Here is a 15,107-nt window from a genome sequence, read left to right on the forward strand (position 1 = left end):
AGCCCAGCAGATTTCTATTTCCGCTTTCAGCTTGTGTTCAGCCATCAAGAAACCAGTATCTCACTAATTCCATGGCTGCATCTCCTTTCAGAGAAAGGAAAAAAAGCCCCAACAGCTCACATTCTACTTGGTGGAGCCTTGTGAATTTTGGTGCTGTAAGTCTGCAGCCAAAGTAACCTGGAATTCTGTGCAGAATGAATTCTGCTGATTTAGAAGTTCAGTGAAAATGACACAGAAACATACTTGGAAATAATGGAAGAGTCCCTCTGTAAGATCCTTGAATACTTTTGTTCAAACTTGGTAGTTGAAACTTTTAAAGGCATACATTATTTTCAATTATTTCTTAAATACAGCAGAAGTAGTAAAGTTTCATTGCATTTATAGAAGATACTTGATAAAGGAACTACATTTCATCAGCCAGGCTTTTCAGTTCCTGTATCTGAATTAATATTAAACACACATATTGTAAAGAACTAGTTTCCAGTGTAAACAATGCTTCTGTCATGCAAAAACTGCCACTGTATAGTCCTGGAGCAAGTGCATCCATCAATGGTAGGACAGGCTGCCTGTAAATGTCACACTGTGCCTTCATGGGAGTGTCTGATGTGAAAATACATGGGAAGGCAGTGAACCTTCTGGAAAGCCAGGATTCCTTCACAGTAACTCATTCTTTCCCTGCCAGGACCAGCATAGTTAAGTATTATCCCCAATGAATTTGTCATTACCTTCCACATATAGCATCTCACATAATTTTACTACCTGTGAAACTAATAGCAAAAAGACTCCAGAGGTTTGGGACAAAGGAATCTTTACTGATATATTTTAGCTTCCTATGTGTCATGGTTTGACACTGGCGCAATGCCAGCACCCCCATGAAAATGCACCTTCCCCAAATAAATGCTGTGAGATGTTATCAGGAAAAGAGCAGAGCAGGCCCAAGCTTAATAACAAAGGGAAAAAAAAACTTTATTAAACTACTACTACTACAGAAAACACATAAACTAAATCCAGGATGAAGACCCCCCAAAACACCCCTCCTCCTCCCAATTCCTAAAACACCCACCATGAAACATCACCCGGGATTCCTGATCAAATTACCACCCTTCAGATAATCAATACGCAGTCTATCAAGGGAGAGAGAAGTCTCTCTTGCACCACAGACCCCACAGGAAACACAGTTGCCACCTCCTGTGTTTCCCTGTCACACATGGCAACCGCCTGGAGAAAATCTGCCAGTGTGACACTTTCCTTTCCATGTCACAGTGCTCTCACCACGGTGCATGGACAGACTGCTCATAGGGCTCCTTTAAGGATGCTTTGCCACAGACCCAAAGATACAACAGTTCAGCTTCTCATCTTGGGACTACAGTCCCCCCCATTTTCCCCTGGGGCCAAGGGTCCAGGAACAGAGATCATCTTCTTTCCCGAAGACAGAGGGTATCACCATTCCCTCCTCAGCTTTCTTCTGTTCTTGCCATTCCTGTGCTGTTAGAAGCTGAAGCAGGTCTCCTTGGGTCACCACTGCATCCCCCTAAAATGCAGTCTCTATTGCAGGAGATTTTGGTTCAGTCCATGGCTAACAAGAAAAGTCCAGCCAAAAGCTATTTCATCATCTCCTCCCACCTAAATATTTCTTCTTCTAACATGTCAGGTCCCGGACTGTCTCTCTTCCACTACAAATCAAGGGGGAGTAATATTTTACAAAGCCCTCATTTCCTGGAAAGGGTTAAAAGTTCAGACTCCCTGGACGGCTGATATCTCGGTCCAGCGTTCCATCTCCCACGCTGGGCACCACCCCCCCCCCCCTTCCTCCTTCTCCTCTGTTGGCAAATTTCCAGGTGCCGCCAGGCTCTCTGTCACTTTCCCTCTGTGGCGGGGGGAAGAAAGGCATCTCCGCTTCTCTCCACCCTTCCGTCCACAGGAGCTGGCTTGGTTCCAGACCTTCAGCCCCATGGCCTACCTGGACAAGGCCGCGTGGCTTCCCCTCCCCCACCCAGCCCGTGGCTGGGCAGGGGAGAGTCTGCACTCTCTGACGACCGGAACCAAAGAGACAGTTCCCCTGGGAGTTCTTGCTTTTAACCCCCTGTGTTCTCAGAGGCGTGTCCATACTTTCAGTGGTCACTCCAGGTGCCAATATCCAAACCTGACCACTGATTGGTTTGACCCAACTTCCTGGAAAAAAATTCACTTCCATGTCAAACCACGACACTATGTAAGACTTCCATTCCATTGTTTAAGTTCCTCTCAAAATGTAGTATTACATGCAAATGCTTATAAATTTTATGGTCTACCTCTGCTCCAATGGGATGATAATGGGATGAACAGGAAAAAACAGCTGACAGAGCTGACAGTGGGCCAACATGCTGCTGAGAAAAAGCCACCATTTTTCCTATAATTGTGTTCAGTACAAAAATATTGAATTCTTTGAAGCACTGCAGATCCAAGGAGACATAATAATGGGATCTGTTACCTGCCCAAACTGAATGTTACTTAGTTTCATTCATCCTTACTAGGTCTAGACAACAATTGATTTTTAGTCCAGTACTTCTTTTTTTCTTCGTAGTGAGTTCCAATAGATGTTGCCATGTTGACAACTGCTACAGAATAGATCTGTTTTCTTTTGGAAATGTAATTTAAATAGTGCTTGCATAAGATAATAAATCTGTTCTAGAACTCCAGCTTTTCATTATGCAGCTGTGCATAACAACCATGTTTTCTTCTCTGGCATGATTTAGTGATGAGTGAAGATCTGTAACAGAGGTACCGTGGAGGCTTTGTTAGCGATTATTTATGGGCACTCAGGATTCTGCAATTCTCAGATATTACACAAGGAGTAATGTTTTTAGTTGTTACTGTTTTACTCCTTCACACTTTATTACTCATGTTGTCTTTCCTAAACAGCTTGTAGACAGCAATAGAAAAAATCCTGTCACGCATCATGTTTCAGTAATACCAGTTCAAACATGCTGTAAAGTCTCACACACCTTCCCCTGTCTTTCCTGCTCTTCATTTTCTTGCTATCTCGTGGAGGGGAACCATCTCAGTCTATTCTTACCCAGTGGTAACAGAAGGGTTAACAGTGATGGTAGCTATAGACCAAGCTTCCTCATCCTTTAACAGGTCTAACTTCCTATAGGAAGAGGCAGCCTTTTGGGATAATCAAATAGCATGTTCTCCAGCTGTTCCTGATTCACCCCAACCCTATTAAAATGGCCTGGTGTACAGATAGTCCACCTCTAGTAGGAATGCCCATGCAGATGGTGGCCACGCTGAAAATGGACAGACAAAAATAGTTTTGTGTGATAAAAAAATTCTGATGAATCTGAAGTAGAAGAGCATAATATTCATTTCTCAAAAGCATCACCATCTGCTTCCAAGGTATTGATTTTTTCACAGAATTATTACCCTTTTCATTGCTACAAGTCAGTAGAAACCTGAATATATTCATTGTTCCCTTTTCTTGTGCCATATAACATGCATGGGTTATTTCACAGTGCCTACAGGTAATTCTGTAAAGCAAGAAGGAAAAGGAGCAATGTCTCCTGTCTTGCTAGCATTTGCTTTCCAGAGAGAGCTTCTCTGTCCCGTGGTATGATGGATAACAACTCAGAGTGTCCAGCACTGCCACACTTGGTATCCTTGCACTCAGGCTTGGGTGAGCTACAACTGCCTTAAATCACAGTGATGGCAAGTGGAGGCAGGAGCTGTTGGTCAGCTCACAGTGATGCACAACTGCTGTACATTCACAACATGCTAATCTTTTCTTTAAACTAAAGGAAAAAAAATTAAATTGCCTTCTAGCTTATGACAGAGAATTACTGACTTTCAGGAGCTGCACAGTGGATTCAAATGAAGCTCAGTTTGGCTGGCTCTGAAAGCTGCTTGCATCACACTTGGCTTGTGATGAATGAAAATTCAATCTAGATGTTCTCATCTAGCTGTTAAAAAAATAAATTCAAAGTTGTATCAATTATAAAATTGCTGAAGCTTCAAAACAGAACTGAAAGCCTAAGCAGAGAATGCTTTCTCACATCTAGAGGCATAAGAAGTATGACAGAAACTTCCTTGGCTCTAATGAAACAGAGGAAGGACTGGTATTTGGTGTACTTTTGTCATATGTAGTATATTTTGGAGAAATCAGAGACAGAACAGAGCAAAAACTCCTTGCAGAATAATTTTAAACTGGGATATCAAACTCTGCTGGCATGAATATAAGTCTGTATGACAGAGTTTCATGTTTTTAAAAAAAAAATAAATTCTCTAGCACCAGTCTATTATTAGACATGTAGTTTTTGCTCACTAGGTGAACATCAATTGCCAGTTTGAGGCTGCTCTATGTAACATTTTCTTCCTACACAACAGCTGCAGGCAACACACTCTTAAACAAAGCATGATTTCATCCCAAGAATTTTTATAAAATCAAGTGTTCTGCAGGTTTACTCGACCTTGAATCAGAAGACCAATAATAACCATGCTGATTAAATGCCACAATTAACTTCTTATCACACTTCTGAGGATTTACTTACAACCCACGTGTTTAAACAGGAAGACTTGATTTCTGTGTGCTCTTCTTTGTGGACTTTAAATTTTGCACAGCTGCAGAAAAGAAAGGTGCTAAAGGTCCCCTTTGTGCTGAGTTATGCTTTTATATTTCCTGTACCTGGCAGTACCTGTTCTGTCTCCTTTTAGTAATTAGCACATGCCACACTTCATCACAGCTAGTGGTGTGACATTGTGTTTAGTCACAGTGTGAGCCCTTCAGCTTTTCCCCATACAGAGAAGTAATAATAGACAACATTTGTAGACAGAAATTTACTTTATCTGGGATGAAGGGGGCATGAAAGGACTGATACTAACTGCAAATGCAAAACACCTTTTGGTAATAGCTCATGACCACCAGAAATGCTACTTCCCCTTTCCTATGAGTTATACAGCCATTCATGTGCAATAGAGGGGTGGTTTTTTATATTGACTAGGCTGCAATTTTCTGTGACTTCCCATATGCTCTGCTACCACTAAAAGATTCTGCAGCAGGTTTTTCTGTTTCCTCAGCCTAAATTATATAAAGATGGGAGTATCATTATTTCCTGTGCAGGCACTCTGCAGAATTAGAGTTTCTGACTGTTTCCTTTCTTTTATTTACCCTGGGAACCAAACAACTGACCTAGGCACAATGATACATCATTATGACAATACTCTCTTCTGGTTGCTCCAACAGAAGCATTGATTCACACTCTCAAAAACAGAAGAAAAAAAATTAATACAGAAAAAGGAATTAGTGACAGTATATGCTCCAAAAATCTTTTGCAAATAAGCAAGTTTATAATGCCTCAAAATTGGTTTGCTTTTATTTACCTTATTTACATTTAATATGGAAGCTCTTTTACAGAGATACTAGTCATTTCCAAAAGAAGATATGGAAAAATTAGTGCCAATCTTAAATCATTTTATGTTGATACTCATCTTAGAAATACAGCAGACCAGGGACTGATCCAGTCACAGAAACAAACTATCTGCAGAGATATAATTTTTGATTGATGGTAGATTTTCAGAGCAGTTTCATAATGATCGAATTCTTATATTTATAGTATGGAATCAGTGTCAACAGGGTCATGGTGGCAAGTACTTCTGTACAGCTTTACCTCAGCCTCTCAAGATTCATTCAAGTGTAACTTGCCCATATAAAAGCTTGAATAATCTGCTTCACAGCAAATCGGCTACACCAACACAAGTTCAGATATTTCTGCGTCTGCTGCCCTCCCACTTCCAGCTTCAGTGCAGACATGAGACGTGTGAGGTGACGAGAGTGCTTAAATCCTGGGTTCAGATGGGGGACACCGTTCTAGAGGCATGATCACCGACTCTAGGTGCAAAACATATGACCTTTGCAGAAAACAAAAACAGTGCCGAGTTTCACAGATGATAAGAAAACACGACAGCTCTGCTCCGGTCAGGTGCTGACTGCTCGGAAATCAGCGTGGGGGTAGAGCAGGGTGTGCACAGCTCCACCATGCGAACGGTGAAAGGGTGCACTTTGAGACGGAAGGTGAAGGGAATGGAAAGATAAACATACAAAACTCGCAATTACCACCCCAGAGCCTCCACTTTTGGCATGACAGAGCGTAACGCCAGAGTTCCACAGAGGTAAGGACACACCTGCACATGATGCCCGCACACGCTCCGTAGCCGACACCTGTAAACCCACTGAGTTTTGTTTTCCTCTTAAACGCCGGCGGCAACACGAGTGTAGCTCGCCCACCCACCTGCTTCCCCCGGGGGCGGCCAGGGCTGCCCGCTGGCCCTGGCAGTAACGCGGGACGGGCTGCAGCGCCTGGCGGCTAAAAAGCAGCTCCCGCCGAGACCGGGGCGCCTCGGAATGAGCGCCTTCAGCCACAGCCCCGCTCCCCTCCGTTCCGGGATCTCCTCGGAACCAGCACCCTCCGCCACAGCCCCATTCCCGGAGCGCCTCCGCTGCTGAGCCAAGCGGGCACCGCCACCCGCCGCCACAGGCGCTGAGGCGATTCAAAATGGCGCCCGGCGGCGGCCGCCCCTCGCCCCCCTCCGCGCAGGCGTTCCCTTCCCCGGCGGGCGGGGCTTCCCCCGGCGCGCCGGGCAGGGGGAGCGGAGGCGGGGCGGGAGGAGTCCGGGCTGCGGGGGTTGGAGCATCGCCGGAGGAGCCCGGCACCTGTCCCACAGCCAGGTGTGCGCCGCCGGCGCCATGGGAGGCCCCGCTCCACGCCGAGGGGGTGTCCGGCGAGGGGCGGCTGCTCCGCCTTAGCCGCGCTGAACCCGGCGCTGCTCCGCGGGGACCGGAGAGCAGCGACATGGACCGCCCGCCGCAGCCGCCGGCCGCCTCCTAGTCCCGCAGCGGCGGCTGTGGGGCGCGTCGGGCATGGCCCAGCGTGACGAGAGCGACGGAGGGCAGCGCTACCCCGGTGAGGTGTCCGGGCTCCTCGGGGCTGTTCCTGCTCGGGCGGCGGCGCAGCCCTGCCGGTGCTGGGGGTGTTGGTGGTACCTGTTGATGTGGCTGAGGGGCAGAGCCCGGGGCCGAGCGGGGCAGGCGGGAGGAGAGGAGCCTCAGCACCGAGGGGCCGCGCTTGCTGCGGTACTGACTTGCCCGGCTGTGGCCACGTTAAAAAGTTAAGAGGAGCAGGTGGGCTGAGCTCTCGGAGTGAAGACCGCCGAGAAGAGTGAGCGCTGCTTCCTCAAGGCTTTTTTTTTTTTTTTTTTTTTTTTTTTTTTTTTTTTTTCCGGTTGTTTCAGTTTCTATGGGTTGTTTTGTAAGCGAAGGCCGCTAGCTCGGAACCTCCGCAGAGCGAGTCGTGTTCGGCCCGTGAGAAGGAAGCAATTTTAATCTCGCTGCCTCTCTTCTAGTCGAAGTCTCCCAGGCAATTCCCAAAAACCAGAGAAAACTACATCTCACAGTAGCTGAAGTTCTCCTGACGTTGCTGCTAATTTAACGTGGTTCACAGAGTTCTCAGTAATAATGGTGTGGGGAGGGTAAAGCCCTGTAAAGCACTTCTGGAGCAGAGGCTTTAGCAGAGCACTGTAACTTGTTTGTATTGCCTGCCTGACGGAGCAAAAACAGTCGGAAAGCCGTGAATGGCTTACTTATGATTACTCTCCGAGCACTGCACTCAGAAGCCAGATTTGCAAAGCTCACTTCTAAGAGGTCACCAGCTGAGAGTTAGATAATAGTCATGTTAATTAAAACAAAAAAAAAAAAAAAAAAAAAAAAAAATCCCCACTATTTTCATTTTTCCAGTAAAGTTTTGGCAGTACTTACATAGGTAGCCTTAATTGCCGTATCCCATGTTTAGTTAAAAGGAAGACTTTTGGTAGTTTCAGGAGTTCTTCACTTTTGGCAATGTTGAACTTTTGGTTGTTAGAACGTGCACATAAACAAATAGAACCAAGAAATCTTTAATAAACAAAACTGAGTTTGATGCTCTTGTGCACCAAGATCACCCAAAGCTGCCCTTGATAACAGCAATGTGTTTCTTGGTACATGCAACAAAATTATTATTAAGTGCATGGAGAATATAAACTGTTAATTTACAAAAAAAAAAAATCCTTTAAGAAGAAAAAGAAGTTGCAACTTTGTAGTTGAAGAAATTCCTTGTTCTTAAAAACTTGAGAAAAAATGCTGGCAGAAGTAAGTGTTGAAGAGATAATGTGTGATGTTGACTCTTTGAAATCTGAGCTGTGTATGCAATCATTCCTCTTTTCATTCCTGCGAGGCAAGAAAATATAGAGCCTTTTTTGCAAATTATTGTCTTACTCTTGTTGCTTGCCTAAACTGCATCATAACTCTCAGCAAACTTGGAATAACGGGCCTTGAGTTTGCATCTTTCTGGTTTTGTTTTACTCTAATGGTTTGGCATTGCTGTTATCTTTAACTTTTATATCAAAGGGGGTTAAAAAGCCATTTTATTGTAGATCTTAGAAATTATAATCAAATATTACTTGTTCCCTCTGTATGGTTGAGTAATATGCAAAGCCAAAATCTGTTTTAAAGCCTCTGGTTATTGTCAGAACATGCCTTCTTGCATGCTGTGATCAGAATCTGGGGAATGTGAGGCCGTATAGATAGATCGAAACTCCACCTGTCAGAAAAAGAATTACCTAGGAGAGGGTCTGAAAGCAGAACTAATGTATGTTGATGTTTTCATGAAGTTCTGATACTTTCGGTTTAGAGCCTTTCTGAGTTTCTTTTTGTTTAGGAATCATCAGTGATTTTGTATTCCCAGGCTTTAATGTAAATTTCTTGCATCCACGGTGTTCTGTGAGAAAGAGTTGCTCAGGTTAGCTGCCCTTTGTGTGAATAGCTGTGTCCTGATGTTAGTTTTGAGTCTGGCTACAAAACTGTCTTTATCATGTGCTCCTTAGCACTTAAGTTGGAAGTGTTAATGAGTAAATAACATCTATCTGCTCTCTCATTGCCACTTGTGACCTTGGCTGTATTTTTTTAACTCCCTTTTCCTTGTTATTTTTGTGGGATGTTCCCTCTTATGAGATCATGTTCTCTATAAGACATAGGATGTCAGGACTTTACAAATACTGATTTTATTTCTATCGTAGTATATTTAAATAAACAATGGGGATTATGAATCTTGTGTGGACAAAATTGCATACTATTTCTCAGTAGTTCATGGTACTCAGATGATAATGTTTCAAAATCGTTATGTTAATAAATGCTTTATGGAAAGAAGTTAGCATTGGAGTACATGACAGAATATTTGACATCAATTGTCAGATTTTGCACTTACCAGTGAGGCAGCTAAAACAGAGTATACATATCACTCCATTTTTAAAAACAATCCTACAACAACTTAACTCCAGATGAATAAAGGAGTTCTTCTGTGTGTTCTTGACAGCTGACTGCATCTCAGGTTTTCATTTAAAGCCCTTGATGGGTACACTTCAAAGCCTCCCACAGTTTTGCTGAACTGTGTAAAACCTTTGTAGCTTGCTGTTGCATAATTTGCTCCAGCAAGCTGTAGTGTTGTATACTTCTGCATTTCTTGGTTGCCCATTTAAAGGGTCTCTTTCTGTTCAGTTTATTGCTTGAAAAAATACCAAGTACAGAAGCTATTTTCACTTTTTTTTTTTTTTTTAATTCTTTTGTTTACAGTATTTGGCCTCTTGAGCTGCTGTAGTTACTGCCTCTGCCAAGGTCACTTGAATGCTTACCATTTGTAAGCTTGGTTGAGAAGAGCAGTGCAATTAAGCTAAGGACTGGCTGCTGCTTGGGAAAATCATTGAGCAGAAGTAAAGGCAGTCATGGGAGGAATTCATTATGGGAACTGTTTACCCAAACATCATCAAAGCTGTTCCTGACAGATTACATTTGTGTTTTGTTTTCTGGACAGCACTTTCTAGATGCATTCCTAAGTTTGAATTCTTGTAAGTCAAAACCCTTGGTTAACCTGTTCTGAAGTGTGTATGTGTATATGCTCTAGAGTAACAAAAGGGGCTGGGGTGGGCTGTGGATTTGAAGAGCAACGTAAAGTATATGAAGGAATAAAGGTGAACACAGGGAGAAGAAAAGAGTCAGACTTATGTTACAAAAACAAGTGAATTCAAGTAAGAAGGTCTGAGAACAGGAGATTCCAGTATATACAGCAGCAATTATATCTAATGCTCCATGTTATGTCTTATTTGTACGCTTGAACTATCACTGTTGACTCCTTGAGTATAGTTTGTTGCCTCCATTCAAGAATTGCTGTTTAGGGTTGTTTGTTTTTTTGCTGGCCCTTGCAATTTTAATTTAGTGAATAGGGAATTTATAATGTACACAGTTGGTGTGCCAGCTATTTCAAAACATACTTTAATTGCAGGGGATGTAAACTTTTCAAACCATGGTAATATGAAAAAAAAGTTGCTATAGCAACTCTTTAAGAAAAGACTTCACACATCTTCACAAGCTTTTTAGTCAAAACAATACACTTGAAACCTTGCTTAGGCAGAGGATTAGGCAATTGATGCATTGATTGATTTGGATGGGTAGCATATAGTTGGCTGTTAAAAAGTTCTGAAGAAGTCTAAAAGATGAAATATCCAGGGTTGTTTCTCCTGGACTTTTGCCTGTGCTTAGGCATGGATTGAACTGGAGTTTCATATCTGCTAGCAAATATTGTTTAGGTAGTAAGTTAAAGATTTAGTGTAGCATACAAAGTAAGTTGGATTCCTGAACTTTCCACATGACTGAAAACTTACGGGAAAAGAATTCTGTTTGGGCCAGTGAGATTTGTTTGAAATTAGTTTTCTCTTACTTACTGCCTGTTGGTATCACAATGCCGAACTGTATTGATGTCCTCGTATCTGAGAATGGACTGTGTGTCAAACCCTGGTGTTTGGCAGGGCTCAGGTGACATTAACCAGAGGTTTAGAACTGGTGTGAGATAGCAGCTTTCACTGACGTTTGAAATTGAGAAGTTTGGGTTTTCTTTGGGGGTATGTGTGTATTCCTTTTTTAAAAATAGAATGTGGGGAGGACCTTGTAGAGAACAGCTGGCACCTTTAATTAAGTGCTCTGCTTCAGAGAGAATAGGAGACCAGAGGCAGGAGACCAGGCTTCAGGAACTGAAGAAAAATCTGTCTAGAAATCAGTCTGTTTGCAAGATGGAATGAGTGTTCTTCACTCATTCACACTTATCCCAGAGTGTTTCAGAGAGAAGAAATTGAAGCAATATGTGCATATTTGTTCTGCCAAGTGCTGCAGAGTAATTGCATTGCAAACTTCAGAAGGGCAGTAGACAATTTACTACTCATATGGAAAGAGAAGATCTGTGTGATATATGGTGTTAATTATATAGCTCATGTAGTGTTTAAAGGGTCAGTAGCAGTTCTGGAAGCCAGGGCAATATTCCGAATGGTGTTCCAGGTGTATGAAAGTTACCATCGAGTTGGGTGCATCCAACCTGTAGCTCCTATTTGACAGCCCTTGCTTTGCAGGTCATTCAGATTCAGACTGGAAATGGGGCACTGACTGGATTAACTGACCCGCTGGCAGCCCCTGGGGAGACAGCATGGATGGAGGATCACAGCCCCTGAGAGTGATGAAGTGCATTGTGTGTATTGTCAAAACATTGACTCTATGAATAGCTTTATAGCTGTTCAGATTTTGCATCTCTTCCTTAATGAAACAATGATACATAATGCATTCTCTTCTGTGACAAATTTATTACCAGTTTTATGGTTTCCAGAAGAATGCTGAGAAATTCTGTTTAAACGAACACTTTCGAATCTGCTCTCAGTGTATGGAAACAAGTTTTGTAGCCCTCTGACATCAGCAAATAGGAATTTTTGACTGTAGAAAAATAAATCTCATATATTTGCCTCAATATTGACAGGGAACATTAAAATACTGCAGGTTTTATAGTATGCAATTTCACTCTCAGGAGATGTGTAAGAAGCAAACATGGGCACACAAACTGCTTATGAAAAGCTTTTCATACTTCACATTTTCTAGAAGCCTAATTTAAGTTGCAATTGTCCTGGTTGTTCATGCTGGGGGAAGGGATAGTAATCATGTGCAAGAGAAGACAAATAATTTTTAATTAAAAGCCTAAATTAGGACAGGACTGAGTGCATTAAAAAAACAAACCAAGAAACAACTGTGAAAAAAACACAACGCTACAAAACAAACAGTCAAGAACAAACCACAACTTTCCTGCAAACTCCTAATCTTTTCTTTCTTTTTAACCAGTTACCAGCTGGACCAAGACAACCGAAGCAAATTTATCCAGCTCTTTAAATGGTTTGACCTTTGTGGGAATTCTGGATGCAAGAGTGGGCAGCAGTATCCAGGGCCTTCAGAACTTGAACTCTGGGACCCCAAGAGATATCTCATTGCCTGAGTATGGACCTGGCCCGCTGTCCAGTGCTTTAGAAGATTGTCATAGCCTTAAATCAGTGGATTCTGGTATTCCAACTCTAGAAATAGGAAATCCAGAGCCTGTTCACTGCAGTGTGTTGAATGTGAAGAGAAAGCAATCAGAACCTGAACTTGTGCCTGACAGGGCTTTCCAGAGCGCGTGCACGCTGCCGCCGTATGTGCCTCCGCATTCGCTGACTGCTGAGCATGACCATGCCGTGCGAAAATCCTCAACTTTCCCGAGAACTGGGTATGACACTGTCAAGCTTTATAGTCCAACCTCAAAAACTCTAAATCGAAGTGATGATATCTCTGTTTGTAGTGTGTCTAGTCTTAGCACAGAGCTGTCAACAACTTTATCAGTTAGCAATGAGGACATTTTGGACTTTGTGGTCACAAGCAGTTCAAGTGCAATTGTGAATCTCGAGACTGACGAGGCACACTTTTCAGATGTTACCCTGAATTCCTCTAGAGACAGCAGTGACCAGAACCAGCAGCAGTATTGTCATGAGACAGATGCGGACAGTAAACGGAAAATACTGAGACCTTTTACGAACTTCTTTGCCAGGTAATGTTTCCATAAAATATATTTTAATGGATTATGTAAGATCTTAGGAGAAAGGTCCTGTTTGATATTGTACTTTGAAAGATAGAATAGCTTGGTGTTTTAATTTAGATTGGTATTAACATATTTTTTCAGTTATGAGTAAATAGGCAAATATTGCTGGGGTCTAAGGCTCTGCATCCTACTCTATATTATGTTTATGGTGTATGGAAACGTCTTAAATCTTGGAAGATTCCTTCTATATTACAGTAAAAGGATTTCTGAACGAGGTCTTTTTTCTTCTGAACAGTGGCTTCTCCAGTGATATCTTTTGTGATTTTGGCCAAGGTCTTTAATCTTGTGTCACATAAATAGATAAATATAGGTAGAATCCATACCTATATTAAAGAACTTTAACATCTGAAGATTCATAAGTAGTTTAGTAGTGATGGAATATTTTGTTGATCATTCTAAGAGTATGAAGCTTAAAATAGAAATACTTTAAAAACACTTGGTGTGACTACTCTGATCTTTCCAAATCTCAGTTGCTGTTTTTTTAATATCCTTTTCCTTAATTTTTGTATGGAATGAAAACATCTGACATTGTGTCACCCACTTATTGAAATGATGGCATTGGCTACCCAAAGCAGTTTCTAAATGTGGCCTTTGTATGAATGATAAGGTTCTAAATGCAGATACCCCAGGGAAGTGGGGAATAAGGAAGAGGACTAATCTACTTTTGAGGGGTTGAGCTGTTTGCTAGTGGGTTCTTTTTTTTAAGTTATGTAAGGCCTTCATAATGTTTCTTACTTTTATCATCTGAAGTTTGATATATTTTAAATAAATTGTTCTAGAAAGAAATTTTAGACATCAAGCGGAGTTGGCTGTAAATAACCTGTTTTGCACATGGCTTCAGCTAGTATCTCTTTCCTCATGCAAATTTTTTTTTGCATGAGACAAGTAGGCTAATAAAATACATCAAGAATTGGCAAAAAACATTCTTTGAAAGGCTGCCTTATTCGCGAAGCTTAAGAAAATCAATTTGTTTAGACCTGCTAAGCTGACTGGAGCCTTTGTTGATTTTTATTCTTAGGTTAAAGTACTGTGCAGCAGAACTTCAGTTCTAGCTGAAGCCATGTGGAAATCAGTCATGTTTGAGGTGCTGATGCTTTTGTGGACCCTTGTCTGTGTGTTGCCATGGAACCAGACTTAATTCTGAAGCAGGAGGCTTTCAGCACTTCAAAGCATAAACTTTTGTTACCCATTCTGGTAGCACAACTCCTAACTCAAACAAATGCTGTCCTTCAGCCTGGAAGGGAGCACAGTGGAACAGGCACATTTAGACCCCTCTCAGAGTAGGATGTTTAACTGTTTCTCAACTTTTCTTATCCAACAAAGCAAGCCATGTGTCCAAATTTTGTTCTAGTGTAGTCTGTGGTGGTTTTACCAGTGTTGTAGAAACTGTAGTACTCACTAGACTGAGCTTTTGCACCTGAATCTTTGCAGGTACATTGAATGCCAGGAAACAAAAGGCTGTCATTACTGCCTTTTAAATGGGGATCAGATAATCTTGGTCACTGGGTGATGTCATTGTAAGAATATGAGGATTAAGTTCAAACTAGGTGATCGGCTTTGAAGTTCCAGGTGCTCAGTCTGTAACCTGACCTTGAATATCCTCCTCTTTGGCATCCACTTCCTGCTCTGTTTTGGAAACAAGAGCTGCCCACTTTTTGTCTGTACTTGCACACCACACCCCCATATTTTATGCATCTGTCTCATGTAATGAGACCTGGTGGTGAGTTTCACAGGTATTGAACAAGCAGAGAGCCTCGGAGGTTGTTCTGTGCCACAGGGAGTACTATTTATATTTATACTGTCAGCATTGTAAAGGTTCAAAACATGCCATTGCTAGTTTTTGTTGGTGTTTTTAATCTGCCATCCGTAGGTTTGAAAACTCCCTGTTCCCTGGAGTTCCTGTGGGCTCCTTGGATTCCCAGGACTTATACCAGTACTGAAGTAAATGAACCTGGGTCTTCCAGTGCTTTGTTTGAAAGTAGCTGCTTTGTAGAGGCCTACCTACCCAGCTCACCCTGTGCTCTGTACCAGGGTTTGTGTGCAGTGTGAGATGAAGAGGAGGCATTTTGAGCAGTGTTGTTAAAGACCAGCTTGCTAAGAGGGAGCTTC

General features: G+C 42.3%; 2 protein-coding genes across 2 annotated transcripts in view; one reads left to right on the top strand and one right to left on the bottom strand.

Moving 5' to 3' along the window:
• Positions 1 to 5,149: 5,149 nt before the first annotated feature.
• Positions 5,150 to 6,826, bottom strand: LOC128806850 (collagen alpha-1(I) chain-like). The gene is made up of 2 exons (XM_053976683.1): positions 6,157 to 6,826; positions 5,150 to 5,863 (listed from the first exon to the last, which is right to left on the bottom strand). Exons 1-2 carry the CDS (start codon positions 6,824 to 6,826, stop codon positions 5,811 to 5,813), a joined length of 723 nt encoding a protein of 240 aa, XP_053832658.1. The 3' UTR covers positions 5,150 to 5,810.
• The window catches only part of TBC1D14 (TBC1 domain family member 14), a 65,200-nt gene continuing 56,817 nt past the window's right edge, over positions 6,725 to 15,107 (top strand). The window contains exons 1-2 of the mRNA XM_053975719.1: positions 6,725 to 6,935; positions 12,212 to 12,947. Of these exons, the coding sequence (XP_053831694.1) occupies positions 6,893 to 6,935; positions 12,212 to 12,947 (779 nt within the window). The 5' untranslated portion in view covers positions 6,725 to 6,892. The remainder of the gene's footprint in view (positions 6,936 to 12,211; positions 12,948 to 15,107) is intronic.

Source organism: Vidua macroura, chromosome 4 (assembly GCF_024509145.1).
Source record: "Vidua macroura isolate BioBank_ID:100142 chromosome 4, ASM2450914v1, whole genome shotgun sequence".
NCBI classification, from domain to species: domain Eukaryota; kingdom Metazoa; phylum Chordata; class Aves; order Passeriformes; family Viduidae; genus Vidua; species Vidua macroura.

Coding starts and splice junctions, on each gene's coding strand:
- LOC128806850 (XM_053976683.1), bottom strand. CDS start 6,826: ATGTCGCTGCTCTCCGGTCCCCGCGGAGCAGCGCCGGGTTCAGCGCGG. Junction 5,864..6,156: donor TGTGCGGGCATCATGTGCAG/GTGTGTCCTTAC, acceptor TTTTGCACCTAG/AGTCGGTGATCATGCCTCTA.